Genomic DNA, 21,947 nt, shown 5'->3' on the forward strand with positions numbered 1-21,947 from the left:
ACAAGTGACAGGTCGGCCGCCACTCCTCCAGCGCTCATTGGTTGGCTCAGACTGAATGAATTATACCGTGGACCAATCACTGTCTCCCTCGTGTCTACAAGAAGAAGACATAAACTTTTCTAAGCGGAAGGGCGCATCTACCAATCACCGCATTCCTCCTTCTCCCGTCCTTCACTGCGGTACCGCCTTCTAGTGGGCGGAGCGAGGCTGACCATTGGAGTACATTCGATGTGCCCGCCCTCCTTCCGCTGGCGGCTGATGATTGGCTATTCAGGCGTTGTTGTGGGAAGTTACAGGGAAGCCGAACTGACTTGCCGGGGAAGCGATGCTGTCAGCGGGGTTCGGGCTGCTGCTGCTCGGTGTGTGCTGCCTCTGGTGCCCGGCACAGGGGAGCGAAGAGGCGGAGTATGTGACGTGCGGCTCGGTGGTGAAGCTGCTGAATACTCGGCACAATGTTCGCCTCCACTCCCACGATGTCAAGTACGGCTCAGGTGAGGGATATCGGCGCTGTGTATGGGGGGGGTCTGTCTCCACTCTGGGCGATTAACAGCTGCCTTCGTTTTCCTGTGTTCTGACAGTTCATAGGAGGCTGTGCAGTGACTTCTAATGGCAGCAATATGGTATGCTGGAGTTGTGCATACACTCGCCATCCACCATACAATCTGTATGATCGACCATACAATCTGTATGATCACCACCCACCATACAATCTGTATGATCGACCATACAATCTGTATGATCGACCATACAATCTGTATGATCGACCATACAATCTGTATGATCGACCATACAATCTGTATGATCGACCATACAATCTGTATGATCGACCATACAATCTGTATGATCGACCATACAATCTGTATGATCGACCATACAATCTGTATGATCCACCATACAATCTGTATGATCACCACCCACCATACCATTTGTATGATCCGCCATACCATTTGTATGATCCACCACCCACCATACAATCTGTAGGATCCACCATATAGTCTGAATGTACAATCAACTGGAGGATCACTGTATGCGCTACAATCCTACCATACAATCCACTTTACTGCATCTTTGTAATATGTGGGCCTACCTAATTTGTCTGATTGGTTTGTATCCAATCAGGTAGGCCCTTACACTACATACTTGTTGGTAGATTGTAACTTGGGAGTATTTGATCTATTATCTACTATATAATGGAAGAGCCTGCCTGATTTGAGCTCCATTGATTGTATTATTAATACCACACAGGATTTATATAGCGCCAGCAGTGTTCGCAGTGCTTCACAAAATAAAGAGACAGTGCCCTTGCAATACAGTTCAATACAAGAGGGTTAGGAGGATTGCCAACTGTCACCAGCCACACGCATGGCTTCAATTCGTCCTCATTTCCTGTTTCTCACTTCCTGTTTTATTGTGTGCAGAATTTTACTTTGTTTCTCATTAATACTGAGCATGAAATCATGAGTAATGATATACCATTGATCACTATATATATATATATATATATATTATAAACCCACACACTTAAAGGAACACTTTTTTAAAATCAGAGTACAGCATCAAGTCAATTAAACTCCTGGGATAATGATCTGGTCAGGTAAGTAGCAGAGGGGTTGTTAATCAGTTTCAGCTGCTTCAGTGTTAATGAAATTAACAGGGGCACTAGATGGGCCACAATGAGATGACCTCCAAAACAGAATGGTTTTACAGGTGAAGGCTACTGACATTTTCCCCCTACTCATCTTTTGACTGTTTTTCACTGGGTTAGTGTCACTACTGGTAACATGAGGTGATACCTGGACCCTATAGAGGTTGCACAGGCAGTCCAACTCCTCCAGGATGGCACATCAATACGTGCCATTGCCAGAAGGTTTGCTGTGTCTCCCAGCACAATCTCCAGAGCATGGAGGAGATCCTAGGAGACAGAGACAGGCAGGTGTATGTATATATAGTGTGTGTGTGTGTATGTGTGTGTATATATATATATATATATATATATATATATATATATATATATATATATATATATATATATATATATATATATATATATATATATATTATAAATTTCTCTTTTGTTCATTGACGTACACAGCTCCTGAATCTTCTCGACCATTGGGTTACGCTACCCCCTACAGGAGTAGGACACTAGGCAGGAAAAAGCTTTACCATGCCTATAGGGCAGTCCATGGGGTGATTCTCCCACTTCCTGTTATAGGCATTCAGTTCTTTTCTGCCTAGTCAGGAGAAGGGACCTAGTTCTTGCTGGGATCTCTGGTCCTAGCATTGTTTTTTATCCTCTTTTTTTATTATATTCTGTTCCTGTGAGAACTACAATCAACTGCTGGACTGGGTAATGGATTGGATATTTTAGATCCTTAACCGGTTGCCGACCGCCGCACGACTATATACTGCGGCGGTCAGCCCCGGCCAGGCAGAGTGACGTAGCGGTACGTCACTAGCCTTCGCCGCTCTGGCGCGCGCGCGCGCGCACCCGCGGTCCCGCCGATGACTCGATTGGGTTCAGAACCGATCAGTCATCAGGTCCAGGCCAATCATTTTTGGTCTGGACCTGTTGATCGGTCCTGCCCAATCAGATCTCCCTCTAAGCCTGTGAAATGTAAACACAGGCTTAGAGGAGATGTGCCCTCCCCTCCCAACGGTCTTTTTGGATCCAGCGTGAGAGGAGAGCACATCTAATTGTAAGTACAGCACCAAGCACGTACATACACACTTAGATAGGCACATTTCACCCCCGATCGCCCCCCCAATTAACCCCTACAGCACCTGACACAACACACACTATATACAGCATATAGCATATACCTATATACCTGTATAAGTGTGATTTGTGAACAGGTGTAGCCCTTGCGACCCCCCCTTTTCCACTCAAATTACCCCCCACCCCCCCCTAATAAAGATTTAACCCACTGATCCCCCCTGAACCCCCCCTGATCACCGCCGTTAACCCCTACACCCTCTGTCACATCAGCACTAATACAAACGCAATATACGGTGTTATTGTATTTTTGTATTAGTGTCATTGTGATCAGAATTAGCGCAGGCGACTAAGTTTCTGTCCCAAGAAGGTTTAGGGTCCCCGCCACCCGCCCAATAAAGATTTAAGCCCCTGACCCCCCCCTGATCACCCCTACACCCCCTGCCATAACACACACCGTATACAGTATATAGCATTTTGCTATATACCCGTATAAGTGTGATTTGTGGTCAGGTCTAGCGCTTGCGACCCCCCTTTTTCCACTTGAATTACCCGCCACCCCCCCCTAATAAAGATTTAAGCCCCTGATCCCACCTGATCCCCCCCTGATCACCGCTAGTTAACCCCTACACCCTCTGTCACATCAGCACTAATACAAACGTAATATACTGTGTTTTTGTATTTTTGTATTAGTGTCATTGTGATCAGAATTAGCGCAGGCGACTAAGTTTGTGTCCCAAGCAGGTTTAGGGTCCCCCCCACCCGCCCAATAAAGATTTAATCCCCTGATCCCCTCCTGATCACCCCTACACCCCCTGCCACAACGCACACTGTATACAGTATATAGCATTTTCTATATACCCGTATAAGTGTGACTTGTGACCAGGTTTAGCGCTTGCCACCGTTCCTTTTATCCTTAGGATACCCGCCAGCCCCTTCCAATAAAGATTTAAACCCCTGATCCCCCCCTGATCACATCCCGTTAACCCCTACACCCTCTGTCACATTAGCACTAATACACACATAATATACTGTTTTTACTGTATTTTTGTATTGGTGTCATTGTGACTTGAGGTTGCTCTAGCTAGCTAGTTTCTTTCCCAAAGGAGGTTTAGGGTCCCCGCCACCCCCCCCCAGATCCCCGGCGCATAGTTTAGAAGTAACCCCTTGATCACCACACACGCACGCACGCACCTACACTTCCATTTCTAGTATAGTGTTTGAACAGATCAATATCTGATCTGATCAGAGCTATACTAGCGCCCCCATAGTTTAGGGTTCCCAAAACGCGGTGTTTGCACGATCAGCACTGATTCCGGCCAGCACCTGCGTTTAACCCTTTCACCCAGGTAAGTGTAGTAATCAATAGATTACTGTCACTTACAAAAAACACAAGACACAAAACCGCTGTGTTAGCAGAGTCAGGCCTGATCCCTGCTAGCATTAGCAGTTTTTTTGGTAGCGCTTGAAATAGTCTTCGACAACCAGGTGCTTTTATTACCTGTGAGTCGCATCACTGTACGGGTAAATTTAGTTACCAAAATGTCTAAACGTTCGTACAGTGATGAAGCTATTTACAGTATAATGTCCATGTCAGGTGAGAGCGATGGGGAAGCCTCACCGGCAGAATCAGGGTCATTATACGAACCAGATGACGGCAGCGGCTCCCTGACAGACAGCTCCGACGACAGATGGGTCCCTGTTAGACCCAGGCGTACCCGACCCCATTCTGGTGTTGTTGAAATGCAGGAATCGCAGGGTGCTCGTATGGAGCAGAGTGTGGGTACTAGTGCCGCTCATCCTTCTGGCGACCTGGCAAGCGCCAGCGGCCTAGTACAACCTGGACCTAGTACAACCAGCACTGCAGTAAGACCTGGTGACGTGGCGAGTCCCCTAAGTGCAGTTGAAGCTGGTGCGGTGGCTAGCACAAGTAGTGGCCCGCAGCCACCGCGTATTCGAAGACAGGCCCGTAGAGCCCATAGTGCCCTCCCTGATGCGCTGGCATATCCCAATTGGCAACCCACTGATTCTACAGCGCCAGTACTTCCCCCATTCACCGCCCAACCTGGAATCCACGTGGAGACAGCTGGTTTTACGCCCCTGAACTTTTTTGAGCTGTTCTTCACGGAAGATCTTTTCAGATCTATTGTGGATCAATCAAATTTATATGCTCAACAATTTATCGCCGCCAACCCAAATTCGCACCTTGCCAGACGATTCGGCTGGAATCCTATAACGGTTTCCGAATTTAAGATCTTTCTGGGCCTTTCCCTCCACATGGGCATAACTAAACAAAGTGAATTGCGGCTATATTGGTCCACTAGCCCAGCTCACCATATGCGCATGTACTCTGCCTCCATGTCCAGGGGGAGATACGAGCAAATTCTGCGATTTATGCATTTCAGCGACAATGAAATCTGTCGTCCTCGGGGAGACCCTGCATACGATCGGCTCCACAAAATTCGGCCCCTCATAGACCACTTCAATCAGCGGTTTGCAGCCTTGTTTACCCCCGAACAAGTTGTCTGCATTGACGAGTCCCTGATTAAATTTACTGGCCGTCTTGCTATCAAACAGTACCTCCCCAGCAAGCGTGCCAGATACGGGGTCAAGTTGTATAAGCTCTGTGACAGGGCCACAGGCTATACAGTTAATTTCCGTGTCTATGAGGGAAAAGATAGCACTGTGGAGCCCCCGAACTGCCCAGACTACATAGGGAGCAGCGGTAAGATTGTTTGGGACTTGGTGTCACCCTTATCCGGAAAGGGGTACCATTTGTACGTGGACAATTTTTACACAAGCGTGCCACTATTTAGTCACCTGCTTGATTTACAAATTGGCGCATGTGGCACCGTGCGACCTAATCGCCGGGGCTTCCCCCAACGGCTTGTTAATTCCCGTCTTAGTCGGGGGGCGAGAGCCTGCTTGAAAACGGACAAATTACTTGCGGTGAAGTGGAAGGATACACGGGATGTTTATGTTCTGTCCTCCCTTCACGCAGACACGACAGTCCAAATCCCTACGGCAACTGGCGTTATGGAGAAACCCCTCTGTGTCCACGAATATAACCTTAATATGGGAGGGATGGACCTTAACGACCAGCTTTTGGCGCCGTATTTAGTTGCCCGTAAAGCCAGACGCTGGTACAAAAAAGTGTCTGTTTACCTTTTCCAATTGGCTATGCTGAACGCCTTTGTCCTATACAAGGCGTCAGGACGAACTGGACCCTTCCGGGAATTCCAGGAAGCGGTCATCCTTGCCTACCTGTACCCAGGAGGCATGCCTGCCCAACTTCCCCTTCCAGATGCAGTGAGCCGGCTGCATGAGAGGCATTTTCCTTATGCCCTCCCGAGTACCCCTACCCAAATACGACCCCAAAGACGATGTCGTGTCTGTAGCAAGCGCGGATTTAGGCGTGACACCCGTTATTATTGTCCCAAATGTCCTGACCATCCTGGTCTCTGCATCGGGGAATGTTTTGAGCGCTACCATACACTAGTGGAGTATTAGTGTAGGGTACAGCACGACACAGTGTAGGGCACATAAACACAGGGTCTCGAAGGATGTTGGATGTCCATCGACATTTTGAGAGACCCAAGCTGGAAGAGAAGATCGCAGAAGATCGCACTCCCTCCCAAATCAAGAAATAAAGGAACAGTTAGAAAGTAAAATAAAAGGATCCAAAAACTGTTGTGGTGTCAGTAATTTTATATGTCCTTCTACTCCTTCCTACTATACTTTTTTCAATGTCCTTTGTTTGTTTTTTCATTCTTTTGTGACCTGTTTCTCTTGCAGGTAATTGTCGGCTACCACGCATTGATTTTATATATTCTGACACAAACAGCGTTTGCGCTCAGCATATATGGATACCTTTGCTGATAGCAGCTGTGGTGATTTTCTGATTTCAGCACTGTAGTTAAAATCTTATTTTGGTATACGTGGATAGCGCCGTGTATACCCATCATTAAATTCAGTGGGTGGTTGTTTGGGCGGTTAATGATGAGAATCCAAAAACTTTTGTTGTGTCAGTCATTTTATATGTCCTACTCTTCCTAATGTACTTTTTTTTAATGTACTTTGTTTGTTTTTTCATTCTTTTGTGACCTGTTTCTCTTGCAGGTAATTGTCGGCTACCACGCATTGATTTTATATATTCTGACACAAACAGCGTTTGCGCTCAGCATATATGGATACCTTTGCTGATAGCAGCTGTGGTGATTTTCTGATTTCAGCACTGCAGTTAAAATCTTATTTTGGTATACGTGGATAGCGCCGTGTATACCCATCATTAAATTCAGTGGGTGGTTGTTTGGGCGGTTAATGATGAGAATCCAAAAACTTTTGTTGTGTCAGTCATTTTATATGTCCTACTCTTCCTAATGTACTTTTTTTAATGTACTTTGTTTGTTTTTTCATTCTTTTGTGACCTGTTTCTCTTGCAGGTCCCTCGTCGGCTACCACGCATTGATTTTATATATTCTGACACAAACAGTGTTTGCGCTCAGCATATATGGATACCTTTGCTGATAGCAGCTGTGGTGATTTTCTGATTTCAGCACTGCAGTTAAAATCCTATTTTGGTATACGTGGATAGTGTCGTGTATACCCATCATTAAATTCAGTGGGTGGTTGTTTGGGCGGTTAATGATGAGTAATACTACGCATTATTCCTGTGCTGATTTCTGATAGGTTCTCTTTTTTTCCGTTCAGCCCACAGGCTGCATGAAAAAAAAAAAACCTATATGCCAAACAAGGACCAGCAATGTACTGGTACGTTGCTGGACTTTGAGTGGTTGTACCAGGATGATGCCTGCAGATTTAGGCATCATCTTGGTATCGTTTTTTACAGCCAGCGGTCGGCTAACATGTAAAAGCAATCCTAGCAGGTAATTGGCCGCTAGACTGCTTTTACATGCAGTGGGAGGGGTCTCCCCCCCCCCCACCGCCGCCTTCCGAAGCCTTCCGTGGTTTTTCTCGGGCTCTCCTGTCCCACCGGTTAACCCGAGAGTGCAGCCGGTGGTTCAGTTATCTAACCATAGAGCTAATTGAAGATTAGAATGGCTCCAATCATCTCTATGGCCTAAGATGCCGGAGGCTACGAGCATTTCATGACTTCTTTTTCGCCAGAAATAAACAGGGCCATTGGGAAATTGGGAAAGTATTTTATCACACCAATTTTGGCGTGGTCAGATACATTAAGGTCAGAGGAGAGATCTAGAGTATAAAAGACCCCAATTTTTTTAAAAAAGAGTACCTGTCACTACCGATTGCTATCATAGGGGATATCTAAATTCACTGTGATAACAATAAAAATGATTTAAAAAAAAAAAATTAAAGGAAAGGTGTCAAAATAACATAAAAAAGCAAAAAAAAAAAAAAAAAAAAAAAAAAAAAAAATTGAGCCCCCCCCCTTTCCCCCCGTGCTTGCACGCAATGGCACACGCAAGCGTTGGTCTAGTGTCATATGTAAACCGCAATTTCAGCATGCATGTGAGGTATCGCCGCGATCGCCAGATCGAGTGCAGTAATTTTTGCAGTAGACCTCCTCTGTAAGTCTAAAGTGGTAACCTGTAGAGACTTTTAAAGTTTTTAAAAATGTACGTACGTTGTTGCCGCTGCGCAGGCGTGCGCAATTTTTAAAGCATGTCATGTCAGGTGTCTATGAACTCGGCATAAGATCATCTTTTAAATTTTACCAAAAAAATTGGAATTATATAGTGTATTTGTGAAATAAATTAAAAAAAAATGTATTTTTTTCGCAAAAATTGCGTTTGGAAAATCTGTGCGCAAATACCGTGTGACAAAAAAATTTGCAACATCCCCCATTTTATTCTATAGGGCCTCTGCTTTAAAGAAATATATAATGTTTGGGGGTTCAAAGTAATTTTCTAGTAAAAAAAAAATATTTTTTCATGTAAACAAAAAGGCACAGAAAAGGCTTGGTTTTCAAGTGGTTAGAAGAGTGGGTGATGTGTGGATAAGATTGAGCATAAAATGCCGGGACAGTTCAAACACCCCCCAAATGACCCCTTTTTGAAAAGTAGACACCCAAAGCTATTTGCTGAGAGGCATGGTGAGTCCATGGAATATTTTATATTTTGCTACAAGTGTCGGGAAAATTATTATTTCTTTTTTTTTTGTTGTTTTTTTACAGAAAGTTGTCACTAAATGATATATTGCTCACACATGCCATGTGTATATGTGAAATGACACCCCAAAATACATTCTGCTGCTTCTCCTGAGTACAGGGATACCCCATGTGTGAGACTTTTTGGCAGCGTAGCTGTGTACGCGCCCCCGAAAACCAATCCACATCTTCAGGTTTTCTAATGGCGTAAATTGCTGATTTTACCCCTGACTACCTGTCACAGTTTCAGAGGCCCTGAAATTTCAAGATAGCACAAAACCCCCCCAAATGACCCCATTTTGCAAAGTAGACACTCCAAGCTATTGGCTGAGAAGCATGGTGAGTCCATGGAATAGTTTATATTTTGCCACAAGTTTCGGGAAAATAATTTTTTTTTTTTTTTTAACACAAAGTTGTCAGTAAATGATATAATGCTCACGCATGCCATGGGTATATGTGAAATGACACCCCAAAATACATTCTGCTGCTTCTCCTGAGTACAGGGATACCCCATGTGTGAGACTTTTTTGCAGTCTAGCCGAGTACAGGACCCCGAAAACCAACCTCCACTTTCAGGCTTTCCAAGGGCGTAAATTGTTGATTTCACTCCTGACTACCTATCACAGTTTCGGAGGCCCTAAAATTCCAAGATAGCACAAAACCCCCCCAAATGACCCAATTTTGCAAAGTAGACACTCCAATCTATTTGCTGAGAGGCATGGTGAGTATTTTGCAGCTCTCATTTTTTTTGGAAAATGAAGAAAAAACAGGAAAATGCATTTTTTTTCCTCTTTTTTCAATTTCCAAAACTTTGTGACAAAAAGTGAGATCTGCAAAACACTCAACATGCCTCTCTGCAAATAGCTCAGGGTGTCTACTTTCCAAAATGGGGTCATTTGGGGGGGTTTTGTGCTATCTTGGAATTTTAGGGCCTCCGAAACTGTGATAGGTAGTCAGGAGTGAAATCAACAATTTACGCCCTTGGAAAGCCTGAAAGTGGAGGTTGGTTTTCGGGGTCCTGTACTCGGCTAGACTGCAAAAAAGTCTCACACATGGGGTATCCCTGTACTCAGGAGAAGCAGCAGAATGTATTTTGGGGTGTCATTTCACATATACCCATGGCATGTGTGAGCAATATATCATTTACTGACAGCTTTGTGTAAAAAAAAAAAAAAAATATATATATATATATATTTCCCGGAACTTGTGGCAAAATATAAAATATTCCATGGACTCACCATGCCTCTCAGCAAACAGCTTGGGGTGTCTACTTTCCAAAATGGGGTCATTTGGGGGGGTTTTGTGCTATCTTGGAATTTTAGGGCCTCCGAAACTGTGATAGGTAGTCAGGAGTGAAATCAACAATTTACGCCTTTGGAAAGCCTGAAAGTGGAGGTTGGTTTTCGGGGTCCTGTACTCGGCTAGACTGCAAAAAAGTCTCACACATGGGGTATCCCTGTACTCAGGAGAAGCAGCAGAATGTATTTTGGGGTGTCATTTCACATATACCCATGGCATGTGTGAGCAATATATCATTTACTGACAGCTTTGTGTAAAAAAAAAAAAAATATATATATATATATATATTTCCCGGAACTTGTGGCAAAATATAAAATATTCCATGGACTCACCATGCCTCTCAGCAAACAGCTTGGGGTGTCTACTTTCCAAAATGGGGTCATTTGGGGGGGTTTTGTGCTATCTTGGAATTTTAGGGCCTCCGAAACTGTGATAGGTAGTCAGGAGTGAAATCAACAATTTACGCCTTTGGAAAGCCTGAAAGTGGAGGTTGGTTTTCGGGGTCCTGTACTCGGCTAGACTGCAAAAAAGTCTCACACATGGGGTATCCCTGTACTCAGGAGAAGCAGCAGAATGTATTTTGGGGTGTCATTTCACATATACCCATGGCATGTGTGAGCAATATATCATTTACTGACAGCTTTGTGTAAAAAAAAAAAAAAAATATATATATATATATATTTCCCGGAACTTGTGGCAAAATATAAAATATTCCATGGACTCACCATGCCTCTCAGCAAATAGCTTGGGGTGTCTACTTTCCAAAATGGGGTCATTTGGGGGGGTTTTGTGCTATCTTGGAATTTTAGGGCCTCCGAAACTGCGACAGGTAGTGCAGAGGTGACATGAACAATTTACGCCATTAGAAAACCTGAGAGTGTTGATTGGTTTTCGCGGTCCTGTACACAGCTAGGCTCCCAAAAAGTCTCACACATGGGGCATCCCCATACTCAGGAGAAGCGGCAGAATGTATTTTGGGGTGTCATTCCACATATACCCATGTCATGTGTGAGAAATTTATCTTTTAGTGACAACGTTGTGTAAAAAAAAAAAATTAAAAAAAAAAATTGTAATTTTCCCGAAACTTGTGGCAAAATATAAAATATTCCATGGACTCACCATGCCTCTCAGCAAACAGCTTGGGGTGTCTACTTTCCAAAATGGGGTCATTTGGGGGGGTTTTGTGGCATCTTGTCATTTCAGGGCCTCCTAAACCGTTATAGGTAGTGAGAAAATGCAATGAAAAATGTACGCCCTTTGAAATTCTGATGGTGGTGATTTGTTTTCCGGCTCCCGTACACAGCTACGCTCCCAAAAAGTCTCACATATGTGGTATCCCTGTACTCAGGAGAAGCAGCAGAATATATTTTGGGGTGTAATTACACATATACCCATGGCATGTGTGAGCAATATATCATTTCAATGACAACTTTGTGTAAAAAAAAAAAAAAAAAATTTTTTTAGTCATTTTTCAAACACCTGTGACAAAAAAATAAAATATTCAATGAGCTCAACATGCCTCTCAGAACATTCCTTAGGATGTCTACTTTCCAAAAAGTGGTAGTTTGGGGGGGTTTTGTACTGCCCCGCCATTTTAGCACTTCATGAAATGAGATAGGCAGTCAGAAATTAAAGCTTCGTAAATTTCAGTATTTACACCATAGTTTGTAGACGCTATAACTTTTGCGCAAACCAATAAAAATACGCTCATTGATTTTTTTTTTGTCAAAGACATGTAGCTAAATATATTTTGGCCAAAAAAAATGACATAAATTGAGTATATTGGATATTTTTTAAAAGACAAAGTTGAAAATGTCATTTTTTTGCAAAATTTTCGCTCTTTTTTTATTAATATCGCAAAAAATAAAAAGCGCAGAGGTGATCAAATGCCACCAAAAGAAAGCTCTGTTTGTGGGAAAAAAAGGACGTAAATTTCGTTTAGGTACAGCATTGCATGACCGAGCAATTATCAGTTAAAGTCACGAAGTGCCAAGTTGAAAAAAGGGGTCTGGTCCTTTAGCAGCCAAATCCTCCGGGGCTTAAGTGGTTAAGGTCTCCCCAGTCTGGCCAGCGAGTATGCGCAGGCTTCAGCTCCGCGCTAGGTCGGCCGTGACATGGCACCACTGGATGGGGGCTGGCCTGCAGGTTAAATGTCCCGCAAGGGTGCATACGACCTGGTCGCGGCCTGAGCCACAGCGTTCCTCCTGGCCGACAGCATCGCCATTCCGGTGGAGAGGTGATCTGTCTGGAGTGGTGCTCACCCGGTTCCATGGTATGGTAAGTAGTCTCCCCCCTTGAGGGTTTTGGGGTGAACGCGGGCCCCTCCCTGGGATGGTGGGACCCCCAGATTCCCCTCTAGAGTCGCCGTGGGTCTTCCGGGTCTGGGCCACAGGCAGCCGGTTTCCTGTTCTTAGCTGAAAGGAGTGTCACCCGGTGTGGTCTTCTGCTGCTGTAGCCCATCTGTTTCAAGGTTTGATGTGTTGTGCGTTCAGAAATGGTATTCTGCATACCTTGGTTGTAACGAGTGGTTATTTGAGTCACTGTCGCCTTTCTATCATCTTGAACCAGTCTGTCCATTCTCCTCTGACATCAACAAGGCATTTTCTTTCACACAACTGTCCCTCACTGGATATTTTTTTCAGACCATTCTCTGTAAACCCTAAAGATTGTGTGTGAAAATCCCAGTAGATCAGCAGTTTTAGAAATACTTAGACCCGCCCGTCTGACACCAACAACGATGCCACATTCAAAGTCACTTAAATCCCCTTTCTTCCCTATTCTGATACTCAGTTTGAACTTCAGCAAGTCATCTTCACCATGTCTAGATGCCTAAATGCATTGAGTTGCTGCCATATGATTGGCTGATTAGCGTTACCAAGCAATTGAACAGGTGTACCTAAATAAAATGGATAGTGAGTGTATATGTAAAGAGCTGTGTAAATTGACAAACGCTGTAAAAGATAAAGGATAGGAAGCTTTAAGAGTCGGTTCACACTAGCGCGACTTGTCAGGGGACTTGTCCATTGACCGCTACAGGACCCGTTCTAATAGGAGTGACACAAGTCGCTCCGACTTAGAAAAAGGGTCCTGTACTACTTTGGGGCGACCTGGAGCAACTTGCATTGACTTCCATTATGTGAAGTCCCTGCAAGTCGCTCCGAAGTCGTGGCGCACGGGACTGCACCAGTCGCCCCCGAAGTAGTAAGGAGTCGTGTCGCCTCAGTGTGAACTGGCTCTAACACTATGGTCATTTTGTTGTCTATCATAAACCACTCACTTACATTCTGCAGGTTCTCCTTAGAGTCCTTTCACACAGGCTTTCCGCCTGGCAGACTCCGTTTTGCTCTACGGGAATCGATCCGCCGATCCCCGCTGAGCAGACGGATGACAGCTCCGTTTCCGTTCTGTATGCAGAGACAGACCTGTCAGAGCTCCACTCTTCTCTATGGGAGATCGGATGAAAATGGACCGCCAGTCCATATTTTCATCCAAACCGATCCTCCAGACGGATGGAAAATAGGATTGGATTTCACTGACTCAATCAGATAGTGGCGGGTGTCAGCGGAGATATCACCGCTGACATCCGCCGCTCCATAGGGATGCATTGAGTATCCGATCAGGTTTGCCTGAAAACAAACTGACAGGCGGAGCTGATCGGAAAGCCCGTGTGAAAAGGGCCTTAGTAAAGAACTTGTGACTTTAAATCCTAAAAAATGAGTGATAAAAACCTACTTGCAGCATATCTAAAGCCAGGACCCAAAATGTAAATGACCCACAGCTTGCTTTGGGGGCACACACACAGTAGAGGAGGAATGGACAACTCTGGCATGCTGTGACAGTTATGATTCACAGCATGCCTTGAATGGAAGGCCCCTTTCACACTGGTGGAGTCCGCCAGCAGATCCGCCCACTCAGCAGGGGATCTTTCCACTGATCCCCCGCTAAACAAGTGGATGACAGGTCCGTGTCTGCTACGCTATTGCAGAATGGACACAGACACAGCCCGCTCTCCACTATTGGCTGTTGAATGGACGCCAATCCATTTTCTATCCGACTGTCATCCGATCCGCTGGACGATTGGTGAGCAGATCCCCATCCGTCTGTTTTTTTAGTGGACAGGATTGGATGTCAGCGGCATAGAGGGCAATGGATGGTCTGATAGGATCTGCCTGAAAAAAATTGAAAAGCAGACCCGATCTGTCCGTCGGATTGAGAAGGGCCTAACTGTTGTGGGAAACCAGTAAGTCAATGACATTAGTTCCACTTTACAAATTAAAATGTTTAAACTAAGCAGAATAATGCCACTGACATTTTTTCTTTTTTTTTTTTTTTTTGTTCCCATTTAGGAAGTGGCCAACAGTCTGTCACCGGTGTGGAGTCATCAGATGATGCTAACAGCTACTGGAGGATAAGGGGAAAGGTGAATGAGGACTGCTCCCGTGGTGAGCCAATAAAGTGTGGCCAAATCATTCGGCTTACCCATGTGAATACTGGGAAGAACCTACACTCACATCATTTCTCATCCCCTCTATCAAACAACCAGGTATGATTAAATCAGGAGACGTGTGAAATGTTATGCCAGGGGCAGGTGGGCTTTAACTCTGCCGCATATATATACATCCATAGGGAACGGCTCAACACAGTAACTAAGATGTCATGGGCAGCTCCTGATGCATACTTGTGATTGGGAGCTTCTGATCATGTGACCACTGTGACAGCCAATCACAGCAGTCACAAGATCTAAAAGTCCACTGTTTAGATGCTCGGGTCCCTCTTTGTTGTTCCTGGCCCCTCCCTCCGGTTGAGTGCCCCCACAGCAAGAAGTTTACTATGGGGGCACCCGAACCGAGCTGCAGCTCCATTCAGACACAGAGCTGCTGTTCGGCCTCAGCCCCTCTCTCTCCTTATTGGATAATTGACTTTGACAGAAGAGAGGGAGGAGGGAGAGTCCCGGACGGCTGAGGGACTTGTGGACATCGCTGGATAGAGATGGGGCTCAGGTAAGTATTAGGGTTAATACTAAACAAGCTGCGCTAAGTGATCGATAATAAATGAATAGATAACAAAATCTTGTGATTAATTGATTATACATTCACAATATTCTAAAAACTATATATCAAATAAATAATATAAAGTTTGTGCAAATAAATGACTAGTGTCAATGGTGATAATCCAAAAGTCCCAAATGAATAAATAATGTGACACAGTAAAGATTACTAATATAAATAAAGTGCTGAGAGATTCATCCACTGCGAGTGCTCAGAACCGCCACCGCATGTAGATCAAGCATATGAAATGAGGCCTGAAAAACACCAATGGCAAAATAGATGACCAGAAACCACTGAACTTCAATGGGCCAAGGGATATCCTGGAGGGTGTTCACCACAGGAAAGCGACAGGCCGTGTATGTCACCCCTATGACAACACTAATTCCCAGCTCAGTATCCACAAATGATTAGGCCAGCCATCAGGGAAAGAAATAAAGGGGTTCCGTAGTGTAAAACCCCATAACAGTATTTATTAAAATAAAGAGAGACACTTGCATAAATGCCAAGTAATAGCACTAAATTCAAACAAGCCGGCCGGCAAAGATGTCCGCCCGTCCTTCTGGGTTACGTGGGTGACGTCAGCACGCCGTTACCAGACGCGTTTTGTCAGAGCTGACGTCTTCCTGTATTAGGGTTTGCTGGGGAGGCTGCTACACACAGAAGGCTTTTTATTTTAATGCATTAAGATAAAACAAATTCTGTCTTTACAACTTCTTTAGAGGCTAGGGACCACCAGTGGTGGCAAGGGTTTAAAAAGATACACATTCTATTGCTTTTTCAACACAAGATTCTTCTGGTGGTAAATTAAACATGTCTGTTTACTTTAGATTATGTCTCATACTGCATAGCCACTAGTAGCCAGAATGTAAACATTTGTTTATTTTGTTAAGGATTTGAAAACCTTTTAGAACATTTTCAAAACATTTGTAACTGAAGTTTAGTTTGGGAAGCAATTAAATTGGTGGATCAATCCTCTTTAACCACTTGCCGACCTGCTACAGTACATTTACTGTGGCAGGGTAAGCTCAGCTGTGTGTGTGTGTTTATATATATATATATATATATATATATATATATATATATATATATATATATATATATATATATATATATATATATATATATATATATATATATATATATATATATATATATATATATATATATATATATAATGTATATGTGATTATGCCTATTCCAGGTTAGGAGCACGCACCGAGCACCTCCTGTGACGGACACAGCAGATTACTGTTACCAGTAACCTGGTATCATGTGATCACTGTGATTGGTCATATGGCTTTCCATTCATGGACCGCTTATTGTTGTGATCTGTGATTGATCCAAAGGATGGTACCTGATAGCTTAGCCAATCACAGATCACAACCATAAGAAAGCTGTTCATGAATGAAATAAAGCTATTGCTTATATAGTGACCATCACTGTATAGGCAATAAGTGTGAAAACAAAAATCCCTGATCACCAACCCTCCCAGAGTAGTACAGTGCCAGTATGGTGACACTGAGCTACTCTGATTAGGATTAAAAATAGTAAAAAAATAAATAAATAAGTTGTGGTGTTTTTTTTTTTTTTTTTTTTTTTTTTTTAAACCCACTGTCCCCAGTAAGTATCTCTGACCACTGCAATAACAGTCGTATGATGATGGTTGTACTGCACTAGTTACAGTATGTGGGGGAAAAAAACACTTCTCTTTTAATTTCTCAATATTCCAAAAAAGTTTTTGACCAAAAAATTACAACTTCATAAAACCTGTCATGCCTCAGACTGTGTACTTTTAAAAAAGAGGTAATTTGAGGCGGTTTCTACTATTCTGGCAAATGAGATCCGTACATCTGAATTGATCAATTTTCAAATATATTGCAGTTTGTAGACGCTATAACTTTCACACAAACCAATTAATTAATATACACTTATTGGGATTTTTTTCTTCTTTTCACCAGACATGTAGCAGAATATATTTTGACCCAAATTTATCAGGAAATTTGATATTATTGGATATGTTTTATAACGGAAAGTAGAAAATATCGGGTTTTTTTTTTTTTTTTTTTTGTAGCACTTTTCGGTCTTCTTGCATTTTTAAAATAAACAATAAATACCAGTTCAAATCAAATTTCACCAAAAGATGGTCATGAAGGTGGTAAAACGCTCCGGAGCTCAAGTGGTTAACCTGTGACATTAGCCCTGCCTGTTTTTACAACAGCATCTGATCAGCAAAGCCAGAGATGTATAATATGGCTTTTTTTTTATAAAGAGCGCTCTTTTTTTTCTGCTGCACATCTGTTGCGCTGGGATCAGTTCTGACTGGCATCTACTTTGGGGAAGTAAAGGCCAAAGACACAAAATAAACATTACTCCCAGTATTGTAAAACAGTCCATGTATTTATGGCCTGGCGCTGGCTAAACAATCTGGGGGAAATGCGATCAGTCATACCTTTTTTTTTTTTTTTTTTTTTTTTTTTTTTCTTCCACACACACTTTACATTTTTAAAAAGAAATATAGAATGAAAGCTTGGTTGTGATGGGTAAACAAAATGGGTTCTGTGCTTGTTTTTACCCAAAGCAGGGGTTGCATCACCATCTTACTTTTAATGCAATTCCTAAAGCCATAGTCACATTGGTGATCCTGAGTTTTCACCGGTGACATAATTGCTACAATGAGCAGGGAAAACACTTAGGGCCAGTTCACACCATAGAAACGCAGTCTGTATGCGTTCCAGTTGCTTTTCTGCATGTGTGTTTTTGATGCAGTTCAGTGCATTTTTTTTCTTCTCCCCCCCTATCTTTTGTAACCTTAAATAAGGATGTGTGTTTTTTGTGTGTTCCAGTACAGTCCAGTGTGTTTTTGATGCATTTTACAGTGTTCAAGTACAGTTCAGTGCAGGAAAAATGCAGCATGTTCTACTTTTTATTTTTCCTGGAACTGCAAGCACTGGTGTGAACTATGCCATTGGAGACCATATAACCTATTTTCCATGTGTTTTTTTGATGCAGAAAAAAAAATCCCCACACTGGACTGCACGTGGTGTGATCTGGCCCTTAAGGCCCCTTTCACACTTGTGCGACTTGTCATGCGATTTGGGATTACAAAATGGCATGACAAGTCGTTCTCCATTATTTCCAATGAGTACCGTTCATATCTGTGCGACTTGAAGTCGCACCGACTTCAAAGTAGTCCCTGCACTACTTTTGGCCCGATTTTGGTGCCTTTGGAGGAAAAGACATTATAAGTCCAGTCAAAGTCACGGCAAAATCGGGCAACTTTGAAGTCGCACAAGTGTGAAAGGGGCCTTAATTGCTTGAATGTGTTGGCCCTCTGTCAGCTTGATAAACAAAGCAGTGCTCCCTCCCTGCTATGAATGCAGAATGTTCGTTGCCAGCACAAGAGTCATCCAGCCAGCAAGGTAGTAACATGTTTAGGCAGAAGAAGTTTCACCTCCTTGTGATCCTGCCTTACTTGCAAATTCATGCCAGAGGCAGATCAAAAGTGTGACACGGCCCATATAGTAAAACCAAAAAGAGCACTCTGGAACCTCTAACCCGCTAACTGACGGGGAACTGCTGAGAAGAACCTAATTCCACTATGGGTGGGGTAGGAAAGTGATCCTTATTTACAGAAGTGACTTGCAGCTACCTGGTTATTGTGATGGATCACAAATAAGAATTAATGGCTATATAAGAGGTAGCTTGATCTGAACAAGGTAAGGATATATTACACTGCCTGGCCCAAAAAAAGTCGCCACCAAAAAAAAGGTCACACATGTTGGACCGCCTTTAGCTTTTATTACGGCACGCACATTTGCTGTGGCATTGTTTCGATAAGCTTCTGCAATGTTGCAAGATTTATTTCCATCCAGTGTTGCATTAATTTTTCACCAAGATCTTGTATTGATGATGGGAGAGCCAGACCACTGCACAAAGCCTTCTCCAGCACATCCCAAAGGCTCTCATTGGGGTTAAGTTCTGGGCTCTGTGGTGGTCAATCCATGTGTGAAAATGATGTCTCATGCTCCCAGAACCACTCATTCACAATTGGAGCCTGATGAATCCTGGCATTGCCATCTTGGAATTTGCCCGTGCCATCAGGGAAGAAAAAAATCCATTGATGGAATCACCTGGTCATTCAGTATATTCAGGTAGTCAGCTGACCTCATTCTTTGGGCACAGTCAGTAACTATAGTTAGTTGCTTAGTTTTAGTTAGTTGCTTAGTAAATTGCAGGTGGCAACTTCTTCTTTTTTTTTTTTTTTTGGGCCCGGCTTTGATAAGGCAACAAAATGCTGTAACTAAGCCATTCTAATATTTTATACCTTACCTGATTAGTCAACGGTGAAATGAAATCTGATTGGCTAGCCTGAGTTACATCGGTTTGCACTGCCATAAACCTTATATGAAGACACCAATTAAAAATGGATGCCTGTTTCCTGTGTTTTATCCATTTGAAGACCCTGCAAGTACAGAAAAATACCAGTTGATGTTTCTAAAATACACTCTGCTCCTGTTGTAGGTTGATGACACTGCATTTTTGCAGATTCAGGGGGTGTCCAGCCCTTTGGGGTATTTTGCTAAACTACTCAACCACTCCCACTCTCAGATCTCCACAACATTAAAGGCTGATCATTCTGTAGTCCAAAATAATAACCCAGAGGTGGTCTTGAGATAACACAGTAAGTGTACAGAGGGCACATGACAGCTCTGAATTTCTGACCAGATCAGTAGGCATTTTTGTGCTTCTCAAGCAGATATAACCAAATGCTTCCAATGGTTTATTTAACAGACCATTCGTGTTAAAAAAAAAACAGCAGTTCATATTTAGGGTTTACATAAGATATATATATATATATATATACTTGCTAATCAGGTGTTTTAATAGCTACACTATATTGTCAAAAGTATTGGAACGCCTGCCTTTACACGCACATGAACCTTAATGACATCCCAGTCTGGGGGTTAAATATTGAGGTGGCCCATCCTTTGTAGCTCTACCAGCTTCAACTCTTCTGGGAAGACTGTCCACAAGGTTTAGGAGTGTGTCTATGGGAATGTTTGACCATTCTTCCAGAAGTTTTTGCATTTGTGAGGTCAGGCACTGATGCTGGACGAAAAAGTATGGCTCGCAGGCCATGCTCCAATTCATCCCAAAGGTGTTCTTTCAGGTTGAGGTCAGGACTCTGTGGAGGCCAGTCAAGTTCCTCCACCCCAAACTCGCTCATCCATGTCTTTATGGACCTTGTTTGTGCACTGGTGCACCGCCATGTTGGAACAGGAAGGGCCATCCCCCCAAACTGTTCCCTCAAAGTTGGGAGCATGAAATTGTCTGAAATGTCTTGGTATGCTGACGCTTAAGAGTTCCCTTCTCTGTAACGAAGGGGCCGAGCCCAACCTCTGAAAACCCCACTGTCTTTATGGACCTTGCTTTGTGCACTGGTCCAAATCATTTGGTGGAGGGGGGGATTATGGTGTGGGGTTGTTTTTCAGAGGTTGGGCTTGGCCCCTTAATTCCAGTGAAGGGAACTGTTAAGGCGTCAGCATACTAAGACATTTTGGACAATTTCATGCTTCCAACTTTGTGGGAACAGTTTGGGGACGGCCCCTTCCTGTTCCAACATGACTGCGCACCAGTGCACAAGGCAAGGTCCATAAAGACATGGATGAGCGAGTTTGGGATTGAGGGACTTGGCTGCCCTTCACAGAGTCCTGACCTAAACCTGATAGAACACCTATGGGATGAATTAGAGTGGAGACTGTGAGCCAGGCCTTCTTGGCCACATCAGTAGTATACCTCACAAATGCGCTTCTGGAAGAATGGTCAAACATTCCCATAAACCTTGTGGATAGACTTCCCAGAAGAGCTGAAGCTGTTATAGCTGCAAAGGGTGGGCCAACTCAATATTGAACCCTACGGACTAAGACGCCATTAAAGTTTTTTATGTGCGTATAAAAGCAGGTGTTCCAATACTTTTGACAACATAGTGTTGTTTTTAGCAAACCTTGACTGACAAGAGCTGAATGTATGAGCAGCTTTGAAAAGATTTTTGGTGGTCAAATGTTAGAATTGCTCTGTGGTGTGTTTTTTATATTTATGATTTCTTTTATTTACAGGAAGTAAGTGCCTTTGGAGAGAACGGGGAAGGAGATGACTTGGACACATGGACAGTGCAATGTAGTGACAGTGCTTGGGAACGTGAGGACGCAGTGCGTCTCAAGCATGTTGGAACCGGCGTGTATCTGACCGTTACAGGCGAACAGTACAGTCATCCAATCAGAGGACAGAGAGAAGTGCATGGCATGACAAATGCCAATGCTCACAACTACTGGAAAGTGATGGAAGGTGTGTTCATCAAACCAAGCCTCCCTCCAGGGACAGCCAGGCATGATGAACTATGAAATAAATGGAAGCTTCCGTTAAAGACCATAACGATAAATGCTGACTTGAAGGTTTTTTTTTTCCTCCACTGGCTGTCTTATTACAGACAAGTGGGATTGGACTATTTTTGTTACATTTTCCAATAATTGGAACACTGTATGTGCAAACCATGTGCACACCAAGTAATAATGTGTTAAAAAAAAGCAAAACATCTTTATTTGAAAACCTATAGCAACATAACCATGGATGCTGCTCGTTTTAAAAATACTAGCGTCCTGGCTGGTAATTGGCATTAACTGCTTAACTTTTGCATCACTGACCATGAATGGGTATAGAAAACGGGTTTCATATCTGTTTACAGTCACTAAGTGTTTGA

General features: G+C 43.3%; 1 protein-coding gene across 1 annotated transcript; it reads left to right on the plus strand.

Annotated features, from left to right (window-relative positions):
* The first annotated feature begins 251 nt into the window (after positions 1 to 251).
* Positions 252 to 21,738, plus strand: SDF2L1 (stromal cell derived factor 2 like 1). Its single transcript, XM_082247908.1, has 3 exons — positions 252 to 491; positions 14,489 to 14,685; positions 21,307 to 21,738. The coding sequence occupies exons 1-3, from the start codon at positions 326 to 328 to the stop codon at positions 21,589 to 21,591; spliced, it is 648 nt and encodes a 215-aa protein (XP_082104034.1). The 5' UTR covers positions 252 to 325; the 3' UTR covers positions 21,592 to 21,738.
* Positions 21,739 to 21,947: the final 209 nt, after the last annotated feature.

Source organism: Pelophylax lessonae (genome assembly GCF_965119305.1).
Source record: "Pelophylax lessonae genome assembly, chromosome: 1".
In the NCBI taxonomy this organism is placed as follows: Eukaryota; Metazoa; Chordata; class Amphibia; order Anura; family Ranidae; genus Pelophylax; species Pelophylax lessonae.

Bases quoted from the DNA above. Each gene is read 5' to 3' on its own strand.
- SDF2L1 (XM_082247908.1), top strand. From the start codon at position 326: ATGCTGTCAGCGGGGTTCGGGCTGCTGCTGCTCGGTGTGTGCTGCCTC. The intron at 492-14,488 runs GTGAGGGATATC...GTTCCCATTTAG, and splicing joins CGATGTCAAGTACGGCTCAG to GAAGTGGCCAACAGTCTGTC. The intron at 14,686-21,306 runs GTATGATTAAAT...TTTTATTTACAG, and splicing joins CCCCTCTATCAAACAACCAG to GAAGTAAGTGCCTTTGGAGA.